At 38.9% G+C, this 24,579-nt stretch overlaps 1 protein-coding gene and 1 long non-coding RNA gene across 2 annotated transcripts in view; one reads left to right on the top strand and one right to left on the bottom strand.

Moving 5' to 3' along the window:
- Positions 1–19,197: 19,197 nt before the first annotated feature.
- The window catches only part of LOC106867629 (uncharacterized), a 252,388-nt gene continuing 247,006 nt past the window's right edge, over positions 19,198–24,579 (top strand). Inside the window, exon 1 of the mRNA XM_089340670.1 lies at positions 19,198–19,393. Coding sequence (XP_089196796.1) covers positions 19,320–19,393 — 74 coding nt within the window. The 5' untranslated portion in view covers positions 19,198–19,319. The remainder of the gene's footprint in view (positions 19,394–24,579) is intronic.
- LOC128250444 (uncharacterized) lies at positions 21,436–23,713 on the bottom strand. The gene is made up of 3 exons (XR_008266459.2): positions 23,528–23,713; positions 22,531–22,581; positions 21,436–21,559 (listed from the first exon to the last, which is right to left on the bottom strand). It is a non-coding gene; the product is annotated as an uncharacterized LOC128250444 (long non-coding RNA).

Genomic DNA, 24,579 nt, shown 5'->3' with positions numbered 1-24,579 from the left:
CGAGTTGACAGTACCATGGTAGATAAAGCAATTAAGAGTATGAATACAGGGAAGGCCCCCGGCCCATCAGGAATCACTGCAGAGATACTAAAAATATCTGGCAGTGTCGGTTATAGCCTAGTCATCCGTATTGTTAACCAGGTGATACATGAAGGAGTTATACTCAATGACTGGTGTAGCAGCACCATAGTCAACTGCTACAAAGGTAAAGGTGATGCTTTAGACACAAACAATTACAGAGGCATCAAGTTGTTGGACCAGGTAATGAAGGTCACGGAGAGGGTCATAGCCCAACTAATTAAGGAGAGAGTCAGTTTAGATGAGATGCAGCTTGGGTTCATGCCAGGGAAAAGCACCACTGATGCTATATTTCTGGTAAGACAGCTGCAGGGGAAATACTTAGCCAAGGATAAACCTCTGTACCTGGCTTTCGTTGACATGGAGAAAGCCTTTGACAGGGTACCCCACTCCCTTATCTAGTGGTCAATGACGAAATTAGGGATAAATGAATGGTTAGTAAGAGCTGTGCGTGCCATGTACATGGACACTGTAAGGAGAGGGTTGGCAACGAGTACAGTGAAGAATTCTGGGTAGAGGTAGGGCGTCCACCAAGGGTCAGTCCTCAGCCCCCTCCTATTTATCATAGCCCTCCAGGCAATAACAGAGGAATTCAAGACAGGATGCCCTTCAGAGCTCCTCTATGCTGATGACCTGGCACTAATTGCTGAGTCACTGTCAGAACTAGAGGAGAAGTTTCAGGTGTGGAAGCAAGGACTAGAATCGAAGGGCCTTAGAGTCAACCTAGCTAAAACCAAAGTCCTAATAAGTAGGAAGGTAGACAAAACACAAACCCCTTCAGGTAGATAGCGCTGCTCGATCTGTAGAAAAGGCATAGGGAGAAACTCTATAAGTTGTACCCAATGTGAGTTATGGACACATAAGAGGTGCAGCAATTTCAAAAGAAGGCTTACTAGCAAGATAGTTTTTGTATGTGGCAGATGCTCAGGAGCAATAAACACTGAAAATGTGCAGACAACAACCTTTGCTACATTCCAAGGAGAAAAACTAGAAGTAGTTGATAGCTTCTGCTATCTAGGTGACCAAGTTAGTAGCGGGAAAGGGTGCGCTAAAAGTGTAGCTGCTAGAATAAGAATAGACTGGGCAATGTTCAGAGAGCTCTTACCTCTGCTGGTGACAAGGGGCTTCTCAGTCAGAGTAAAAGGCAGACTAGACTGTATGACGCATGTGTACAAACTGCCATGCTACATGGCAGTGAAACATGGGTCTTGACTGCTGAGGACATGCCTAAGCTGACAAAAAACGAAGCCAGTATGCTCCGATGGATGTGTAATGTCAGTGTGCATACTCAACAGAGTGTAAGTACCTTCAGAGAAAAATTAGACTTAAGAAGCATCAGTTGTGGCGTGCAAGAGAGATGATTGCGGTTGTATGGTCACGTGGAAAGAATGGATGAGGATAGCTGTGTGAAAAAGTGCCACACCCTAGCGGTTGAGGGAACCTGTGCAAGAGGTAGGCCCAGGGAGACCTGGGATGAGGTGGTGAAGCATGACCTTCAAACTTTAGGCCTCACTGAGGCAATGACTAGTGACTGGGACCTTTGGAAATATGCAGTACGTGAGAAGAGCCGGCAAGCCAAGTGAGAGCATAATCTGTGGCCTCTGCCAGAAGTGTTGCCAGCATACTTATTCATATCTTTACTTCATTGGACACTAAACTTGCGAAGACCTGTTGAGACAAGTGAATTGAAATCGAAATCGAACCAAATTCGAAACAAACTGGCACCCCTGCCAACCTCTCCTTCATTGGACACTAAACTCTGCTTGTGGATACCTGTTGGGGCAAGTGAAATCGAAATCGTAATTGAAGCATATTCGATGACCAGCACCTGTGCCTGTGGAGCACTAACAGCACCATCCAAGCGTGATCATTGCCAGAGCAGCTGTCTGGCTTCTGTGCTAGTGGCACGTAAATAACACCATTTGAGCGTGGCCGTTGCCAGTAATGCGTGACTGGCTCACGTGCCAGTGGCATGTAAAAGCACCCACTACACTCATGGAGTGGTTGGTGTTAGGAAGGGCATCCAGTTGCAGGTGGCATGTAAAAAACACCATTTTGAGCGTGGCCGTTGCCAGTACGGCCTCACTGGCCCTCGTGCTAGTGGCATGTAAAAGTACCCACTAAACTCTCAGAGTGATTGGTGTTAGGAAGGGCATCCAGCTGTAGAAATTCTGCCAGATCAGATTGGAGCCTGGTGCAGCCATCCGGTTCACCAATCCTCAGTCAAATCGTCCAACCCATGCTAGTATGGAAAGTGGACGCTAAACGAAGATGCACACTAACATTACACCTCCATCGGTGAATATTGGCTTTGTTTCTTGCGAGCTTACGCATGTCCTTAGCAGTTAAGGCCCATATTTCACTGCCATGTAGCATGGCTGTTCATACACGTCATACAGTCTGCCTTTTACTCTGAGTGAGAGGCCCTTTGTCACCAGCAGAGGTAAGAGCTCTCTGAACTTTGCCCAGGCTATTCTTATTCTAGCAGCTACACTTTCAGCGCTACTAATTTGGTCACCCTCTCCCGCTACTAATTTGGTCACCTAGATAACGGAAGCTATCAACTACTTCTAGTTTTTCTCCTTGGAATGTGGCAAAGGTTGTTTTCTGCTCATTTTCAGTGTTTATTGCACCTGAACATCTGCTACAAACGAAAACTAACTTCCTAGTTAGCCTTCCTGTGATATTGCTGCACCTCTTATGTATCCATAGTTTACACTGGGTATATCTTATAGAGTTTCTACCTACGCCTTATCTACAGACCGAGCAGGAGTTTGTGTTTTGTCTACCTTCCTACTTATTAGGACTTTGGTTTTAGCTAGGTTGACTCTAAGGCCCTTTGATTCTAGTCCTTGCTTCCATACCTGAAACCTCTCTAGTTCTGATAGTGACTCAGCAATTAATGCAAGGTCATCAGCATAAAGGAGCTCCCAGGGGCATCCTGTCTTGAATTCCTCTGTTATTGCTTGGAGGACTATGATAAATAGGAGGGGGCTGAGGATTGAACTTTGGTGGATGCCTACCTCTACCCGGAATTTTTCACTGTACTCATTGCCAACCCTCTCCTTACTGACAGCGTCTCTGTACATGGCTCGCACAGCTCTCACTAACCATTCATTTATCCCTAGTTTCGTCATTGACCACCAGATAAGGGAGCAGGGGACCCTGTCAAAGGCTTTCTCCATGTCAACGAAAGCCAGGTACAGAGGTTTATCCTTGGCTAGGTATTTCTCCTGAAGCTGTCTTACCAGAAATATAGCATTAGTGGTGCTTTTCCCTGGCATGAACCCAAACTGCATCTCATCTAAACTGACTCTCTCCCTAATTAGTTGGGCTATGACCCTCTCCGTGACTTTCATTACCTGATCTAACAACTTGATACCTATTTATTCTATGAATCACAGAAGAATAATAGAATAAAGACTAATTTGATTCCATCAAAGTGGAAACTCAGAATGCAGAGTGACAAATTTAAGTGTTATAAAATAATTAGTATGAGACTATCATTCCTGCTTCTATGTACAATAGCAATTTTAGTAGGATTATGTTTTTTAAAGCTTTAATTTTATGGTGCAGGAGTCATTATATATTGATAAATCAAACATGAAATACATGAAACGTTAGAACAAATATGATACAGGTCAATGCTTTTTTCCAACCCATATACCTTTTCCAAACCTACACATTTATATCCTATTCACCTCTTCTACATTCTCGGAAAAGAAAAGAGAGGAATAAAAAACTGTAATTCAACACTGTTTGTTTAAAAGTTGATTAAAATCTGAAGCAGACATTTCAGTATGTGACAATCATTGCATTTTATAGATTTAAACTTTGATCTGTAATGTTAATTGAGTGAATCGCAAACACTATTAGCTTTATATATTGTACTAATAAAATTCCTGATATCGATGAAAAGTTGGTAACATATGTCAAGATGTTTGTTAATTCTAATGATTCATTTATTCAACATTAATGTTAACATTAGAGAAATATTTTTTAAGGCTACCTTAAAGCATCAAGGAGTCAAAGATACAATGTAGATGTCTACTGTTAAAGGTTCAGATTCACAAATTCTTTATAAGTGGAACCTGGTAAACAGAAACTGTATGGAAACCTGTCTTATTCAAATATAAAAGGATTGCATGCACTAGACCAGAAAATACATTTTACAATATTCCATTTAAACTTTGTTTTTTAAGATCAATCAAATTTAACATTTATGCCCTCTCATGCTATTTTGTTAGAATTTTATTGTGCCCTCTCATGCTGTCATTTTACATGTAAGAACTTTCTCGCATCAGGAATATGTTAAGATGGGCTGATTATCAGCTCTAGTTTATTTATCTATCTATCTTATCTTGTACAAACAATGGTGTTTATCGTATGCTCCTTTTCCGGTAGACATGGCAAGTGAGATTATTTATCAGCACTATTTTATCTATTCCGACACTGTAGAAGCAATGGATCATACCAGATCCTCTTCTGATAGATGTGTGAAGTGAAAGTATGGCTGTAAATTAAATGCAAGATAACCTATATGAACTTATATCTGGCAAACATCCATGCAAACCTTTTCAGATGCAGAATGTTCTTCCTGTGCTCTTCCTCACCTTTAGAATTGCACACTCAACGTAGGCACATCTGGTGAGATTGTCACGATGCTAGAATGAAGTGCATAGATGCAAGCTACATTCAAGGAGTAAGATGGATAGGCATTTCAGCCACGTTCCTCACAGGCAAAGAGCATAGGTATAAAATCTTCTGGCTAGATAATAGTGATGATGGTATGGGTATACTTCTTGCTAAGAAAAGGGTCAATAAGGTCAAAGTGTGTGATAGGATACTTAAGCTTAGACTAGTTTTGCAAAGTGAGACAGTAACTATTATTTCTGTTTACACTCCTCAACTGGGCCTGCCAGACAAACAGAAAGATTAATTTTATGAGACCCTTTTGCAGACTATCTTGTGAACAAATGACAATGACATTCTCTTCATGGCTGATGACCTCAATGGACATATTGGGCAGCATCTGGATGGCTTCCATGATGTGCACAAGGACTAAGGAGTCAAATCTCAAAATGAGGGGGAATCTAGACTGCTGGAGTCCTGTGATGCAAATGACCTCAAGATCTGTAATGTTAACGTCAGTAAACCAACCAATCACCTGTTCACTTATAAAACTGGTGATCACACAAGCCAGATTGACTACATTCTCACCAGAAAACAAGAAAGGTAGTTAATTATTAATGCAAAATCCTTCCCAAGTGAAGAGCTGTTAGTGACTTCAGGTTCAGGGCTAGAAGGGGGTCCATGAAGTAAATCAGTCTGGAAAAGCAAGATCTGGAAGCTCAAGTAGCCTCAGAGTAGTCAGAAATTTAGAGACATATTCAGTGAAGCATTTGATGAGAAGGGGATACTAGTATATAATATAGAGGATACCTAGAGGTTCTTAATGAGGGCCACCAAATTTGCAACTGGTGCAAACTCCCCTCCAGACTTAAGGTGAAATGGTGATGGAACAGGGAAATAGACAGAGCCATTAGAGCAAAGAAATGGGCCTGGAAAGATAGGGAGAGTAGCAGTAACAGGGTGCTATATCAGAAAGCTAAAAAGGAGGCTAAGAGATAAGTATATTTAGCCAGGAAGGAAGTGAAATGAAGACCAGTAGCTCAAGATGTTTCAGATTGGAAGACAGTGCGTGAGAAAATTGTGATGCAGTAGGAGAGAAGTGTATGCACATGGATGATGGTTCACTTGCAGTTATTAATTCTGCAAAGAAAGAGGCATGGAAATGCCATTATGAAAGGCAGGCTGCTAAATATTAGCCAAGAATAAATCTTTGTACTTGGCTTTTGTTGACTAGGAGAAAGCCTTTCACAAGACCCCCACCACTACCTCATCTGGTGGTCAATGTAGAAGCTAGGGATTGATGAATGGTTGGTGGGAGCTGCACAACTCAAATGCAGGGATGCTGTAAGGTGAAGGTCAGTAATGAGTATAACAATGAATTTAGTGTACAAGAAAGAGTTCTCTAATGATCAGTTCTCAGCCTCCTCTTGTTTATCATAGTCATCCAGGCTATAACACAGGGATTCAAGTCTGGCTGCCCTTAAAAGCTCCTCTATGCTAATGACCTTGTTTATATAGATGAATCCCTACCAGGGCTTGAGAGAAAATTTCAGGTGTGGAAGCAAGGTTTAGAATCCAAGAGTTAATTTAGCAAAGACCAGAGTCCTAGTAAGTAGGAAAACAGACAAATCATATACTTTTTCATAGAGATGGTCCTGCTCAATATGTCAAAAAGGGGTTGGTAGAAATTCCATACAGTGTACCTTGAAAGGTGTTGATAGAAATTCCATATGGTGTAAATAAGAGGTGCAGTGATATCACAAGAAAGTTAACAGAGAAAGTAATCTTTGTGTGTAGCAAATGTGTGGGTAACATAAACACTGAGAATGAACAGAGAATCAACTTCCTCAAATGTCCGATGGTTAAGGTCCTTAGAAGTAGTAGATAGTTTCCCTTACCTTGGTAACCAAGTTATCAGTGGAGGAAAATGTTCTGAAACTGTAGTTGCTAGAATAAGAACAGGCTGGGCAAAATTCAGAGAGCTCCTACCTTTGTTGGTAACAAAGAGCCTCCCCCTCAAAGTGAAAGGCAGATTGTATGATGCCCATGTGTGAACAGCTATGCTGCATGATAGTGAAACCTGGGCTATGATTACAGAGGACCTGCAAAAATTTGAAAGAAATGAAGCCAGCATGCTCCACTGTATGGTTAGTGTTATTATGGATATATGACAGTGTATAAAGAGAAAAATTGGCACAAGAGGCATCAGCTGTTGCATGTAACAGAGAAGATTGCACTGGTATAGCCACATGAAGCATATGGATGAGGATAGTTGCATAGAGAAGTGCTGATCTCTAATTGTAGATGGAAGCTGCAGGAGAGGTAGACCCAGGAAGACATAGGATGAAGCAGTGAGAAAGGATCTCTAGACATTGGGCTCCAATGAAGAGATGACTTTTGGCAATTTACTGTACTTGAGAAGACATGTCAAGTTAAATAAAATTCTGGCCATCCAAGCATACAAACAGATTCTTTATGGCCTGTGTCAGTGCTACATAAAAAGCACTTGTGTCAGTGCCACATAAATAGTACAAATGCCAGTGCTACATGAAAGCATTCGTACCAGTGCCACATAAAAAGCACCTAGTACACTCTGTAGAGTGGTTAGCATTAAGGAGGGCATCTAGCCCCTGAAACCATGCCAAAACAGATGACTGGAGCCTGGGCATCACTCTGGCTGGCCAGCTACTACCAAAGCATCCAACTCATGCCAGCATGGAAAACAGACATATGATGATGATGATGGTGAAGAATTAAATCCAAAAACACTGAACTTCTCGTATTCCTGTTTAATGTGAAATAAAGACCTAAAACCTTTTGATTATTCTTTGTAGCTCTGGATCCTCAAAATAAGTTACTAATCTGCTGAGAGGGTACATTCAATTATATTAAACTGAGTATTTGGCTAGTTCTTATTTAATCAACTATGGAAGGTTGATAAAATAAGTACTGCCAAAGCTGACTTTGGCAATATTTCAAATCAGCATGTTTTCCAATACTCTGCTAATTTTGCCATTCATTGCCATTGGATCCTAAGAATATCAAAATATATTTTAAGCTAACTAGATGTTTCACTATTTTCTTACATACAAAACTTTACCAAATGTTCTGCAGATCAAAAATATACATCAACTTGACAAGCCAGCAAGTGAGTCTGTGCAGTCAAATGACTTACTAGATATAGCAACCAAATCTCCTATAAGTCTCTTACAAAATCATCACAGATGCTTTAGGCAATGTAACCCTTGATATCCAAAACCTGGACAGTTAAGGCCTGAATGACTTTGATCAAAGATCTGCTTTGTCAGGGCTGACCAAATGCAGTAACAATATTTAATTTGAAATTAACATTTCTGTTTGGCATTATGAAAATATTTTCAGTATATCTAATGAGATTTTAATTTTATTCCTTCAAAATGAAGTAAATGTGTCTCTCAGTCAGTTTTGAAGCTGTGTGTTCAATTATTCAATGAGCTGAATGACATATTCATTAAGTTAGCATAAAAGTGGCTGAATATTCCTTACACACATGTAGCACTAATATATTCTCAGGTAGAATCAGAGTGACATATGTGACAAGACTGGACATTACAGATACAATCCATCCAACACATTTCTATACATCTAATTTTACTCAAAAGGTTGTATCAACCAAAACTATAGCAAAAAATACTTGCCTAAAATGGCACATTGGGAGTTCAAATGTGGGACCTCATAACTGCAGAATAAATTTTTCAACTATTTAGTCACACTGCATCCTCTGAAGCAATCAATCAATAAATTACAACATCAGTAAAACCGTAAGTGCAAAGAGAGAACATTATATTATTGTGGTGGATGATCGTTCAAGGTACCTTTACTTTACTAAGTACATAGTTCTTGGGCTTTAGGAACTTGGCTGTTTTTAGATCTTCATCTGCCAATGCTTCACCAACATAGTTATGTGTTTCATCTACAATAATCAAAACTTCACTCTTTGAATTCATCATATAAAAGGGACCCCAATCATATCAAGTATGCTACTGAGGTAAACATTTACATATCATTCAAAAAAGATATCTGTGTTTATGTGGGACTGAGGTTGATATTAGATTTACTGACAGCATTATCTGAGGAGAGATTACATTCTGTTGTTTTTATTTTCCATACTTTCCAGTATGGCTTTATTTAAATAATGTTAGCGTTCATCCACTTTCACCTGTATAAATTTTCCATCTATGCATGTTCTGCTATATAAGACTACTCAACTTTTCCACAGATGGTATCTCACTGGTGTGATTTCAATCTAGTCCTAAAACTCGTTGTTGCTATGTATTTGTGAGAGAACTACTTATAGTAAGATATTTGTTGATTAGCTAGGTCAGCTTTTATCAAGAATACCTATCACATAAGATGTTCCAATCATGATCATTTTGTCTATTTATCCAAGACTACATTATCCAATGTGTCCTTCAAATTTGAAGATGTGCGGTATGATCTAAGACAAATTTGACAACAGGGTGAGTGGTTATGCTAAGGTATCCCTTGTTGGTTGTAGTAATTGCTAAAATCAGGTAAAAAAGAAAATGAAGTGTATTAAGCTTTTAGCATATTTAGTTGGAAAACTGTAGGTGTATGTTAAGGATGTCTATTTCAAAGGTGGGTGTGGCAGCGGTGTCATCAAAAGATGTGGACACTTCAAAATACGCTTTTTTAAGTTGGAACAGAAACAGTCTCCAAACGACCATTCATTTCGATGGTAAAACCTTTGGGTGTGTGAGAAAGCACACAAAAAGGTCCTTTGTAAGAAGAAACAAGAGATCCCTTGACAGAGTTGTCTCGAACAAAAACATGTGACCAAGAGTTCATATCCAGTGGGACATGAGAGGGTGAAGATTGTTCCTGGGAAACCATGGACGGAAGATTTGAAAAATAAGTGCGAAGTCTGGCGGCATAAGACGCCAGTTCATGGAGCTGTGAAGTGTCTGGCACCAACATCGTACCAAGCAATGCCAATGTGGTACCATACAGTAGCTCTGCAGAAGAAAAACCCAGGTCTGCTTTGACAGCACTACGACAACCAAGAAGAACAATTGGCAGAAATTCAGTCCAAGACTGTAGATCTGAAGAGGCATGTAGAGTGGCCTTGAGCTGTCTATGGAAACATTCAACTAATCCATTAGAAGCTGGATGATAACTGGTTGTGCGAATGTGGTGCACACCTAGAATACGTGACAATTCACAAAATAAAGAAGCTTCAAACTGACATCCACGATCAGTAGTTAATCTGGACGAAACTCCGAAACGGGAGATCCAGTTAGAAACAAAAGCGAGAGCAACAGATTTAGCAGAAATATCTGCTATTGGAATGGCTTCTGGCCAACGGGAGAAGCAATCGACACATGCTAAAAGTTAAGAGAACCCGCAACTCACAGGCCATGGTCCAACCAGATCAATGTAGACATGGCGAAAACATGCTTCCGTTGGGGGAAAGTGTCCAAGTGGGGCACGAATGTGCCATTGAATCTTGGACCGTTGGCACTTGGAGCGTGATGCCTATTTGGCCAGAAAAACCAAGCTTAAGGGTAGCAGCGATGCCAGGATGTGATAAGGAGTGCAGTGCCTCAAACACTGAGCGTTGATGATTCTCAGGCACGAGTGGCCTGGGAGAACCAGTGGAAGTATCACAAAGAATATTGCCTTCAGCCGAAGGAAGCAGAAGATAGGCAAACTGGCAACAAAAGAACTTAGGCAAAGTTAAGTCTAACAACGCCAAAGGTAGTTGCTCCTGCAAAATGGCAGTTAAATTAATTGCAGCAGGAGATGAAAGAGAACAGACTGGAAGACGAGAAAGAGCGTCAGCAGGAACGTTCTTTTTCCAGGTATATGACGAATGTCACTGGTAAACTGTAAAATAAAATCCAAGTGACAGAATGCAGGAGGCGAGAGTTTGTCCATTTTAAATGACAGGGCAAACGTAAGAGGCTTCTGATCTGTATAGATCACAAAATCTTGACCTTCGAGTTGATGTTGAAAATGACAAACTGACAGGTAGACTGTTAGGAGCTCACTATCAAAAGTGCTGTATCGTCGCTCAGCTGGTTGCAGTTGGCAAGAAAAGAAAGCCAGAGGTCGAGTACAATCGTCCACTGTGTTGCAGCACAGCACCAATTGCAGAGTCTGATGCATCTACAGTTAAAGAGAGAGAAGCACCAGGAACCGGATGTGTAAGCAAAGGAACAGAAGCTAACTCCTTCTTGATGGACTTGAAAGCAGATAATGCTTCAGCTGAGAGGGTGATTTGACTGTCCTTTTTAGAGGTGTTCTTTAGTAGCTGGGTCAGAGGAAGTAGCTTATCCGCACAACAGGTATAAAGCATCGATAGAAATTTACCATGCCAAGATAATGCCTCAGCTGGCACAAAGAAGTAGGAGGTGCGATGCACTGAATTGCATCGACTTTAGACGAGAGAGGTTTGATGCCACTCGAGTCAATATGATGGCCGAGAAAATCAAGAGAAGATTGCCCAAACACACATTTGCCTGGATTAATGTGCACAACATAGTCGCGAAAACACTGAAAAAGCTGAGACAAGTGCCAGAGATGATTCTCACATGTGTCGCTTACAATGAGGATATCATTGACATAAGCAAACCCAAAATTGTGTACTGTATACATGCATGTATTGATGGGTGCATTCATGCAAGTATATGAAAATCAGGAGTGTGTTGGCTGAATTGTGTTAGACAAAATAAGTTGTATTTAGGTGCTGTACTTTATGTTCCTAGTTCAAATCAAGCTCACCTTTGTCTTTTATTTTGATGGAATTGATGATATAAGAGTATCTCATACCAAAGTACATTTAATCAATTATATCCTCCTTTTGAAGAATGTGTGGTAATATGCCTTATTTTTATTGCATAGAATATTCTTAAAAGTTGGCTGACGCTGATATCACATAACTGGCACCCATGCAGGTGGCACACAATAAGCACCTTTTGAGCGTTGAGCCTCACGGAGGCAAAGTGGTTGAGCTCCTTTCAAGTGTTGGGCCCCACAGAGGCAATGACCGAGACCTTTGGCATTATGTTGTGCTTGAGAAGAAGACCCATCAAGTCAAGTAAAATTGCAAGCATGGCAGATACCAGTGTCACACAAATGGCACCCGTGCCTGTGGCACATAAAATCACCTTTCAGGCATTGGGCCCCATGGAGGCAAGGACCCAAACCATTTGGAATTATGCTGTGCTTCGAGCGTTGGGCCTCATGGAGGCAATGACCAAGTCCATTTGGCATTATGCTGTGCTTGAGAAGAAGACCCATCAAGCCAAGTAAAACTGCAGATGTGGTTTTACCAGTGTCATGCAAATGGCACCCATGCCAATGGCATGTAAAAGCATCCATTTCACTCCCAGAGTGGCTGGCATTAGGAAGGACATCCAGCCGTAGAAACCATGCCAAAACAGGCTGGAGTCTGATGCAGCCTTCCAGCGTGCCAGCCTTGGTCAAACCATCCCACCCATGCCAGAATGGAAAACAGATTTTAGATGATCATGATGGTGATTAAGTTAAACTACCAGTAACAAAGATGGGATTACTTACCCTCATTAGAATACTGGCTGAATGATGCTTTGTTTAATATTGCTAGACCTCAGATTAAACTTTGCTAAATCTAGAGTAGACTTAGAGCTACTCAACTATGTTATAATAGTAAAAGCATACTTTTGACAATCTAGTATGTGATACAATATCCTACTCTCATCTACTAAGTATGATCTTCAACGCTCTGGAAATAATTGAACTAAATTTTTTTTTTTTTCTTTACATGATCAGAAATATCTATTGAGTTTTGCTGTTCTAGTTCATTAATCAATAAAATATTCTAATACAGCTGTCACTACCTCTTAATTGTTTTTTTCCGATACTCATGGATGCATTTAGTGAGATGTGATATTTGATATCCTTGTCTCAAAAAAAAAAATTCCTATAATCAAACAACAATTACAATGTTATTTAGCACCAGATCTTCAAGACTGGTGGGAGGAAAAGAGAATGTTATCCTCAGTCAAGAGACTTGGCCTCAATGCTTGCAACAGACTCTCTGCTAAAGACACCCCAGAACAAGTTATTCATGTTAAATCATTCAACAATTTAAGTCTACCACCAAAGAACAGGAATAGTCTCTCTCATGAATTTCCATACAGTTTTGCCAATCAAATTTCACTCACAAGGCCTTGGCCACACTGAGTCTAAGACAAAAGAAACTTTCCCAAGGTATTGCATGAAAATCCATGGTAATTTCTATAACAGCGTACCAAGAGAGGCACAGGGAGGGCAGTCTGCCCCAGGCTCCACAATTTATTTGTATTAATATATCATCATCATTATCATCATCGTTTAACGTCTGCTTTCCATGCTGGCATGGGTTGGACGGTTTGACTGAGGCCTGGCAAGCCAGTGGACTGCACTAGTCTCCAATCTGATCTGGCAATGTTTCTACAGCTGGATGCCCTTCCTAACACCAACCACTCCAAGAGTGTCGTGAAAGCTTTTTACGTGCCACTGGCACGGGAGCCAGTGAGGGGTCACTGGCATCAATAAAAATGCAGTATAAATATTATAGACTTTAATAATGTATAGTAGCTATTAAAATTTCCTTAAAATTTAAATTTATCATCAGTAAACTTGTATTGTGTGTTAATATTTACAGTATAATATTGTTAATACAGTAATATTGTGTGCTACTGGATTAAACAGTGTGTCGATGATATTCAGGAAGTTGATTATTTTTTAGGTTGGTCTATACTCTATTTGATTTTATTCATATAAATTTATGTTATCACTGATATAATTTGAGATGCAGCACATTAAGGACAGCAATGCAGCATTTCGCAAAAAAAAAAAAAACAGAAGAAAGGCGAAATGAAGGTGCCATAATCAAATTTCTCATCAGACTCAACCGTCCAGATGAAACTGGTATCACTGTAGAAGATCATGGAGATTATGTTAATGGAGTGCAATGTGAAAAGATAGATGAAGTTGATGATGCTGAGCCACCAAAATACTACTGAAGAACAAAACACTAATATTAATTTGAAAGACATTGGGATGTGGCCTAAATTTAATCACGGTGATGGTATTCAAGAAATCCTTGTACAACAAGGATCAAAGGCTGTGCAAAATACTGACTATGAATTCAAAGAAGTTGTATGTCCAGGACAAATAACAAAACTGAAAGGGGGAGACTAGAAGACTTATCAAGAAACTGGTTTTTTCAAACTTTACAAAGTGGGGAAAAAATCTTGAAAATTTGGATGATATACTCTCCATCGAAAGAAGCCAAGTTTTGCGCAGTTGATGGTTTCAGATCTTGGTGGAAGTTGAACCCTAAGATACAAGAACATGAATCTAGCCCTGCAAATGAGAATGTGTTTACTCAGTGGAAAGAGAGCTAGAAATTTGCCTTTCCAAATGCAAGGTAATAGACAAAGAACAACAAATTCTTGTTGAAAATGAAACAAAGAAATGGAAGCAAATCCTGACTAGATTCTTGGACATAATTATGTTCCTAGCTAAGCAAAACCTAGTTTACAAGGCTATAGAGAAGACATTCGAATTTAGAAGGCAAATGAAAATAAAGGAAATTTTCTGGAGCTTGTTCAACTGATTGGAAAATTCAACCCAGTGCTACAAGAACATTTGGTGAAAGTAAAAACTGATAAGTGTGCAACTTACTATCTCTTACCAAAAATTCAGAATGAATTTGTGAACATTCTAGGAGATCAGGTGAGAAAGGAAGTTATCAATGAAGTGAAGCAGAGTAAATACTATTGCATTATTTTTTTATAGTACTCCAGACATTTCTCATATTGACCAAATTTCTCGGGTGCTATGTTATGTTAAAATAGATGAAAAGGAAGTAAAACTACAAGAATTCTTTCTTCGTTTTATGGAGATGGAAGGCAAAAATGATGAGCAAATTACACCAATGATTCTGAAACAATTAGAAATGGACGACATTAACATTCAAGATTGTCATGGACAAGCATTTGATAATGCAGCAGTAATGGTAAGTTATCAATCCGGTGTTCAAATGCACATCACAGAAGTTAATCTGAAGATTGTATTTGTGCCATGCACCAATCACTCTGAATATAGCAGCTGTGCATGCAGATTCAGTTACATTTTTTGGCACAATGGACCATTTATTTTCATTCTTCTCGGCCTCAACTCATTGATGGGATATCTTCTTTGAGATAACTGGTGCAACTATCAACTGGGCTGGGAGAAAGAGAGTGAGTAGTCGAGTAGATGCAGCGAAAGTTGTACATACAAAATTCAAAGAAATCATCGCTGCGATAGAACAGTTGATGGAAGATGCAGAAAATGCAGCTATGAGATCTGATGCAGGTTTAATTCTTCAGGTGATGCTGTCATTTTCTTTCTTGTCATTTCTTGGCCTTTGGAGAGATATATTTCCTGAAATTAATGACACTCAAAAGTACATTCAAACAAACGGTCTGGAGTTGCAACAATGTGCTATTAAACTATCAGCCTTGAAAACTACTCTACTTGTAAGCAGAGACAAGTAGATGTCTCTGTACTCAAGTAGATGACATGTTGGTCTATTCAACTGAAATTTGCTCAGATATAGGAATCAGCACTGAGTGTCAAATTTGCAAAAAGAAAGAATGAGCTATGGAGAAAGTATTGATGCCGCTCTCAGCTACGACACTGAGCTAAGAAGAGAAATGTTATCAGTGATAGCTAGACTGGTTGAAGAAATAGCCTCTAGATTCGAAAGACTTCACAATATTGCAAACAAATACACCTTTCTGACACCATCCAATTTGTTAGATGTGTAATTGTGATGTAGATGCTTTTGATGAGAATATTAAGAAGGAAGACTTTCTGGTTGAAAGGGCAAGATTGTAAAATTATTTGGCAGCTACTGACACTGAAGATATGGAAGGGCCTTTGCAAGTTCTTCAGTTTATTCAGAAATATAATTTTATTGATTCATTGCCAAATATTGTAATACTTTTAAGAGTCTTCCTAACTTGTGCCATTAGTATTGTTAGCTGTGAATGGTCCTTTTATAAACTAAAGCTCAAGAACCACCTCAGGTCAACAGTAAGTCAAACACAGTTGACTGATTTGGCAATACTATCCATAGAGCACGACCTTGCAGATAAAAAATTTGATATCATTCAAGATTTTGCAAAGAGGAAGATATGTAAAATCAATTTGTAAATCGTTTATTTTTGCAATTGGTGTTTTGAAGTGTTATTAGAACTTTTAAGGGGTGGCCAAATAAACATCCACTCCAGACGGCACTTGTGCTAGGTATGCCACTGATGATAACCCAAGTTGTGGATTTAACTTTTCCCAGTTTGTAGTGAGGAAGGAGTTAGAGAGAGATAGAAGAGAAAAGAGAAAGAATGAGATAGCAAGACTACAAGTATTTTGCAAGAATATAGATGTCCATCAATATTACACGAGAAATGAATATCTTAGTATTAGAAAACTATTTCATAAGATTAGAAGATTCTCATTTCTTGAGAATTGAACATGTAGCATACTTCAAATGTAAAAGACACATATGAATAGAGCAAAGACAGAAAACTTTGACTAAGACAGAAACTAAATCTACAGGGAAATACTCGATCATAACTGCTTTAATGGTGTGGGAATTGGTAGTAGAAATTCTTTTTTGCATTCTTGCATTTAGTTGTATCAAATGCAAGCAAAAACAAGTTGCTGCTTAACTTTGATTATTTACATTTTGAGAACTATTTTTCATTTTCAAGATTTACAGTAAAACCAAACTAGGTTAGTATTATAGTTCTTCATAAAGTTGAGAATACAAGGAGAATTAAGTTCAATATATGTTATATACATATTATAGGCACAGATGTTCAGTTACATGTTAAGTACTGGGGTTGATTTGTTCAGCTAATCACTTCAAGGTGGTGCCCCAGCATGGCTACAATTCAGTATGGCTACAATTCAGCATGGCTACAATTCAGCATGGCTACAATTCAGTATGGCTACAATTTAGCATGGCTACAATTTAATGAATGATACAAGTATTATTTTACAATATTTTGGTAACTTATTTACTTTACTCATCAAGTTACAACAAAAGCAGCCTAGCATTCAAAGTAGAGGTCATCGTGCTGCACCTTCTGAAGTTGCCTTTCAGCCAGTTCTTTGATCCCACACTGATACCAGTTCTTGTCCTTCAAGGTGAAGAGCTCTTTCACAGAAGCTTCCACCTCCTCTTGGTTGAAGCATCACAAGCACAGGAAGTGAGCCATGGGTTGGAAAAAATAATAATCAAAAAAAGATATCTTTCTGCAATCCTAACAAGCATAAACACTGGTTAAGCAAGGGTCAGCTTCTGGGACCTGTCACCAAATGTAGGCATTTTGAACACAAGGTGATGCTCTGCATCTGGTGGAATAATGAAGGAGATAATTCACCATGTGTCCATTCTGGACAGTCGAACCATCAATGCCAATCTGCACTCTAAACAGCTGGAGCAAATGTATGCCAATTGTATGGCAAAAGTAACCAGCATTGGTTAACAAAAAACAGTCTTCTGCAGCAAGACAATACAAGACCTCATATCATTCAAACAATCCAGAATAAAGTCTAAGAACTTGTGGGAACTGCACTGATGTCACACTTAGCATATAGTCTGAACCTAGCCCCAATGTAGAAGAATAGATTAGCAGATTGTACCTGGTCATACTGATTTGAGACTGCATAACAATAGCTGTTCAATACATAGTCAGACAAACATTCCAGCCATGAGTGTCTGATCATATTTTGTAGCATATTATAGCAGAGGCTAGTTTATCTGGTATAATCAACAATTATTTAGATCAGTAGGGTGAAGTTTGTGGTTTATTTGGCTGCTGTAGTTAACAGATCAAGTGACTGCATAAAGATCAGGAGCAGGTTAAATAAAGTTAGTTAAATTGATCTTGTATTTGACTGGTACTTATTTGATCAACCCCCAAAACAATGAAAGGCACTTGTATTTGAACCCAGAACAATTACAAGAATGTAAGGAAACAATGCAAAGATTTCATTGGTCACTCTACCAATTCTACAATTTATACCTCTCCTCTACTTAAAGATCACAATGCAAATACAGACCACTACTCTCAACAAGGTATTCTCTATGTGATCACTTAGCCTGCTAGAAATAGCAGCAAAATTTTCTTCCAGTCACACCATATCATCTTAACATACACTGGATAATGTTGTCATGGGTTCTAAGTAAATAGGAAAAAAGGATGGGAAGGATGGCTTTTGATCCATAAGTTGGTTTCATCAGGGATGACCTAGGGTTAAATATCAATAACAATCATCACATTAATCACAAACAATAAATAAAGTATATATGATGGTCTCTACAACATAAAATCACACCACAAACACAACCCTAACTACCACTAATATAAAATATATTTTGAACTATGGATCTGAATCCAGTCATTCATACAGCTGTATGGCAAAGTATGTGCCACAGATCTTGTTAATCAGTACTGACTAAGGGAACACAGCAACAACTTGTCAGAGCATAGGTAACTGTTTCCTTAGTGAAGACAAATACTCAGTTTTTAGTAACTTTAACCTAATGAAAGAAGAAATTACTCTTAGCTTAACCCTTTCGTTACCAACCCAGCTGAAACCGGCTCTGGCTCTGAGTATAAATGTCTTGTTTTCATAAGTTTTGAATAGTCACAATTTATATTCTTAACACTAGCTTAATGATAACTAAGTTATTTTACTAAATTCTTTTCGAGCGAGATCGTTGCCAGTGCCCCTGGACTGGCTTGTGCGGGTGGCACATAAAAGACACCATTTCGAGCGTGGCCGTTTTCGTGCGGGTGACACGTAAAAGCACCCACTACACTCTCTGAGTGGTTGGCGTTAGGAAGGGCATCCAGCTGTAGAAACTCTGCCAAATCAGACTGGAGCCTGGTGTTGCCATCCGGTTTCACCAGTCCTCAGTCAAATCGTCCAACCCATGCTAGCATGGAAAGCGGACGTTAAACGATGATGATGATGATGATTTAAAATAATTGAAAGAAACACAGAGCATCGCAAAATAAATACAGTAACAAAAGGGTTAATTTAATCTTCATAGCCTACTGCTGAAAGCAATCTTCAAAAGATGTACCAAACACTTTCTTTGAACTAAAATTTAAAAATTTCCCAACTGAATGGAAACACTAAATAATATATTGTTCAATTTCTTGAAACCTATTGTTAAGGTCAGATATTTTAACACATTTAGCATACAGACTAAAGAGGCAGTTATTGATTTGAAACTATAAATCCATATTAATTTTATCTAGAAAGCAAATAATAAAAATATATCATACTTGTAATATGAGTACATAATTTTATCAATAAGATATTTGACACCGTAAATAATTTGTTATTGAATTTAAGCAATTAAACATTTCGATAATAAAGCTTTTCATACATTGGTTGATTCTAGAAAATGCAAGTACAGTGAAGCAGAATATATTTCAAAAGAGTATAAAATCAAAAGAAAATTTCTGCAAACTTGTATTTGGCACCAACCAGTTACTGGTTTACACGACACAATGAAATGTCTCAGTTTTGTTGTTGTTGTTGTTCCTGTAATATTAGCCTTAACAGCTACACCTACATTTGCACAGTAAGCCTTTTTTTTATATTCCTTAATATGTTCAATGTTTTCATTTTTTTTTTTTTTAGATTCTGCGCAAAAATTCCATAATTCTGTATGAGATCTACAGCAAAATATTTTGTTTTAGTATCTTGAATAATCTTTATATGCTGGTAAATACACTATACTAAGAGGTTTCCATATATATAAATATTTTTTTATGTGTGTGTATATGTGTGCGTGTGCATGTGTGTGTGTGTGTGTGTGAATATATATACATATTGTTGTATAGTTAAAAAATTCACATGGATCCCATCTACCAAAGTCACTCACATGGTTTTGCCTAGCCTAGGCCAAAGTAGTAGGCACTTGCCCAAGATGTTACACAGTGGGACTGAACCCAAATTCATGTGGTTTGGAAACAAATTTCTTAACCATATATGCACACACACACACACATATATATATATATAGGCGGTACTGGCAACGGCCATTTTGAGCGTGGCCGTTGCCAGTACCGCCTGACTGGCTCCCGTAGGATTTTCGAGCGAGATTGTTGCCAGTGCCCCTGGACTGGCTTGTGCGGGTGGCACATAAAAGACACCATTTCGAGCATGGCCGTTTTCGTGCGGGTGACACGTAAAAGCACCCACTACACTCTCTGAGTGGTTGGCGTTAGGAAGGGCATCCAGCTGTAGAAACTCTGCCAAATTAGATTGGAGCCTGGTGTTGCCATCCGGTTTCACCAGTCCTCAGTCAAATCGTCCAACCCATGCTAGCATGGAAAGCGGACGTTAAACGATGATGATAATGATGATGATGATATAAATAAAACTCTTGAACCCCACTCCAAACCAACATAGACAAGAGTTTATAAGAGACTGACTAAAGCAAAATTTCATTAAGAACTGAAATTTGGGTACAAACTGTTAAACCCCCAGAAATTTTTTTTTTTTTTTCTGATTCCACAAAAGATTTTTCCTAATTTTTCTGATATTTGATAAGATAGATAAACTGAAACCAGAAATATTTTACAAAACACTAAGGCAGCAAGCTTGTAGAAACGTTAGCATGCCAGGTGAAATGCTTAGCAGTATTTCGTCTGCCGTGACGTTCTGAGTTCAAATTCTGCCAAGGTTGACTTTGTCTTTCATCCTTTCAGGGTCAATAAATTAAGTACCAGTTGCATACTGGGGTTGATCTAATCAACTGGCCCCCTCCCCCAAAAATTTGAGGCCTTGTACCTTGAGTAAAAGAATATTTTATTAAACATTCTCTGAAATATACTTCTGTGCCTTTTCCAACTTTATTTACATTTCTTAACCATAAATTACTCTTTTACTCTTTTACTTGTTTCAATCATTTGACTGTGGCCATGCTGGAGCATCGCCTTTAGTTGAGCAAATCAACCCCAGGACTTATTCTTTGTAAGCCTAGTACTTATTCTATCAGTCTCTTTTGCCGAACCACTAAGTTACGGGGACGTCAACACACCACCATCAGTTGTCAAGCGATGTCAGGGGGACAAACAAAGACACACAAACATATACATATATACGACAGGTTTCTTTCAGTTTCTGTCTACTAAATCCACTCACAAGGCTTTGGTCGTCCTGAGGCTATAGTAGAAGACACTTGCCCAAGGTGACACACAGTGGGAATGACCAGGAAAAAATCAAAAATCTGCAACAATCTCGGTCCCATGAGTATCGGATAATGGATTTTCAACTGTGTAAAGAAACTGATTGTGGTGATTGTAGTTTTGACGGTGATTGTGGTGAAAGCAGAGACAGTGTTGATGATGACGATGGTCGAGATAAGTATGGGAGGAGGATAAAATAGTATTGGTGGTTAGAATGGCAACAGGAGTGGTGATGCTGAGGTGATGGTGGTAATAATGATGTTGATGATAGTGTTAGTTGTGTGATGGTGGTATTGCAGTGGTTATACTGGTTGTGGTGGTGAAAGTGAATGTCAAGGTAACCATCATAACATTGATGGCAGTGTATGTGGTTGAAGTGGAAGCAATGACAATGCTGCTGATGATGGTGGTTGTGGTGGTGGTGATAGTGGTAGGATAGCTGTGGTGGCAATTGTGATATGGTGGTAGTAGTGGTCGTCGTCGTCGTCGTAGTGCTGCTCCTGCTGGTTTGGCGGAGGTCTGCGCTCTCCGAGTGTTTTTCTACTTTATCTCTGCTACAGAAAACAAAACAAAACAAAAAAAAAATGCTGCGCCAATTTTTTTTTATTGAGGCAGCAAAATTATATACACCCCTCCCAGATCGATTCCAACACAGATCCAAACACAGAAGATATACAAGACTGCCCTAGGTTCTGCCGCACCACCACCCCTCCATTTTCTACAGACAAAATGCATTTTCCACACATTATGAGGTCAGTTAAGACAAACGCACCACCCAAAGAAAAACCGCAGGGAAAAATTTAGTACGGAAATTGAGTCTAGTGTGAAACTATAAATTTACCCAGAATGTTTCCAAGGGGGCAGGGAGAAGAGTTTCGGAAAATTCACCTGATCTGACTTTTCCCTCTTATAACTTTCAGGAAAATGGGTATCTTTTAATGAAATTTTATACAAATACCTTTCAAACGGCATAGACTACGATTATAAAGAAATTTGAGCGGATAATTTTTTCCAAGGGGGTAGGGAGAGGAGTTTCCTGATAACGGAAGACCAAATAAGTTGGATTTTTCTCGGTTTTTTTTTTTTACCCACAGCCTTTGAAATGAGGCGGGGGGGATCTTTTTAAGAAAAATTCTCCACCACCTCCATTCCTCACGACCCCCCCCCCTCCTTCGGATCGATTTTGGTCAATTTTTTTAAAACTTAAAAACCATGGGAGGAGCCTCTTTGGTTAATGTTGACATTATTACCCGGAAACGAAATCGAAAAAACTGTAGGATCCGAATATGAAAACAAAAATTCTGGGAAAGCAACGGGGAGGGGGAGGAGAGGCCTTCGGAAAATTCACAAGATCTGATGTTTTTCCCTCATAACATTTCGGAAAATGAGGAGGGGGTTTGTAATTACTGAAAATTTTTTCTAAGGGGGTAGGGAGAAGAGTTTCCTGATAACGAAACCGTGTATGTCTACATACAAAAATCCTAACAGAAAAGTATGCTATTAAAATGAATTATGGTTTACATACCTCTTTTTTAAAATCACTTTGGATAAATGGCAGCAATGATCTTCTCAGGCTCTACAATATTTTAAATTTTTTAATTATAAATAGAAACAATTGGGGATAGGGAGTGGGACCGCAAAAAAAAAAAAATCATAATTTTTCTAGTTTTTTATATTTTATAGCATATAAATGTAGTTGTAAGACAGAGATGCATATATGTTTTTTTAACCATTGGAACAGGGGTGAGGAAACCGCTGCCCGCGGGTACAATTGTGTCCGCGAACCCATGTTATTGTGCCCGTAGATTCATATATTCATATGTACAAAATCAAGTAAATTTTTCAATTATAAAATTTATACAACACTCATATGTCTATTTGCGACATAAGTTGGGCTTCCAGTGTGTGTTGGTACTCCGTGAGTTCCAGTTGATCCGATCATCGGAACAGCCTGCTCGTGAAATTAACGTGCAAGTGGTTGAGCACTCCACAGACACGTGTACCCTTAACGTAGTTCTCGGGGATATTCAGCGTGACACAGTGTGTGACAAGGCTGGCCCTTTGAATTACAGGCACAACAGAAACAGGAAGTAAGAGTGAGAGAAAGTTGCGGTGAAAGAGTACAGCAGGGTTCGCCACCATCCCCTGCCGGAGCCTTGTGGGGCTTTAGGTGTTTTCGCTCAATAAACACTCACAACGCCTGGTCTGGGAGTCCGCTGCCCTAACCACTGGACCATTGCGCCTCCACTAAATCGGGCTTCCACTACGACTTAAAACGGTCAGACTCGAACAGAAATCGTCCGGTAATTGCCATTTGGATGGAAATTTTGTTTCCACTATAAAACACATATTACTAGGTCTGTACCCCCCCCCCCACCTTGAGACCCAACTACACTTTAACTGAGAAAACTAAAAATATATTGCATGTATCGAAATAGTTTTTATATGAAAGGAAAGCTGAAGGATTGTACATGAAGATGGACAACGTAGTACTGAAGGTGCAACCTCAAGAAACATCTTACCTCTTTTTTACTTTTGTGAGTTGTCTGTTAGTTTTCATTTTATGTTAAAACGTATGAGAAAGAGAAAACAAGGCTAAAAAGTCAAATCTCAATAGAGTTATTTGAAAAACTATGAAAAACATCTTAACTTTTCATTCCCTCTCTTGTTTTCACATGACCGTCAACCATATCTTCCGAGTTTTCTCTGAGCAGACAACACTTGATTCACTGAAGCGCATGCGTTAACTTATCGATGATCTTTCTTTCTTTTTCTTTTACTTGTTTCAGTCAGTTGACTGCGGCCATGCTGGGGGACACCGCCTTTAGTCGAGCAAATCGACCCCAGGATTTATTGTTTGTAAGCCCAGTACCTATTCTATCGGTGTCTTTTGCCGAACCGCTAAGTTACGGGTACGTAAACACACCAGCATCGGTTGTCAAGCGATGTTGGGAGACAAATACAGACACAAATATACACACACACACACATATATATATATATATGGTAATCTTCCAGTTTCGAGAGATAAAAGAAATAAATAAAAATATTCAAGGGAAATAACTGAACGACTTACTAGTATTATCCGTACTTTTTCTCTAAAACAGCATGCGACGGAATTTTTTTATAAAAGTTTAAAATGTTTTTTTCTTTTTACAAACAGCATGCGACGGAATTTTTTTTTTTATAAAAGTTTAAAATGTTTTTTTTTCTTTTTACAAACAGCATGCGACGGAATTTTTTTTTATAAAAGTTTAGGGTTAGGGTTAGGGTTAGGATTAGGGTTAGATGTTGTGCAGCCGGTCTTCCACGAGGCATTTTCGATTTCTCATAAGAAACTGATATTCAATCACATGTGTGATTTAAACAGTAGTACGGATAAATACTGGTAAGACGTTCAGTTATTTCCCTTGTATTTTATTTACTTTTTTTAACCTCTTGAAACTGGAAGATTACCTATATATATATATATATATATATGTATATATATATATATATAAAGTAGTTGTATACTGTCAACTTAACGTGACAGTCCCAATAAGGGAATATACTACTGCTATTTAACCCTAGGAAG

This window comes from Octopus bimaculoides, chromosome 2, assembly GCF_046866305.1.
Source record: "Octopus bimaculoides isolate indiv1 chromosome 2, ASM4686630v1, whole genome shotgun sequence".
Lineage (NCBI taxonomy): Eukaryota > Metazoa > Mollusca > Cephalopoda > Octopoda > Octopodidae > Octopus > Octopus bimaculoides.
This window is presented reverse-complemented; position numbering and strand designations above follow the sequence as displayed.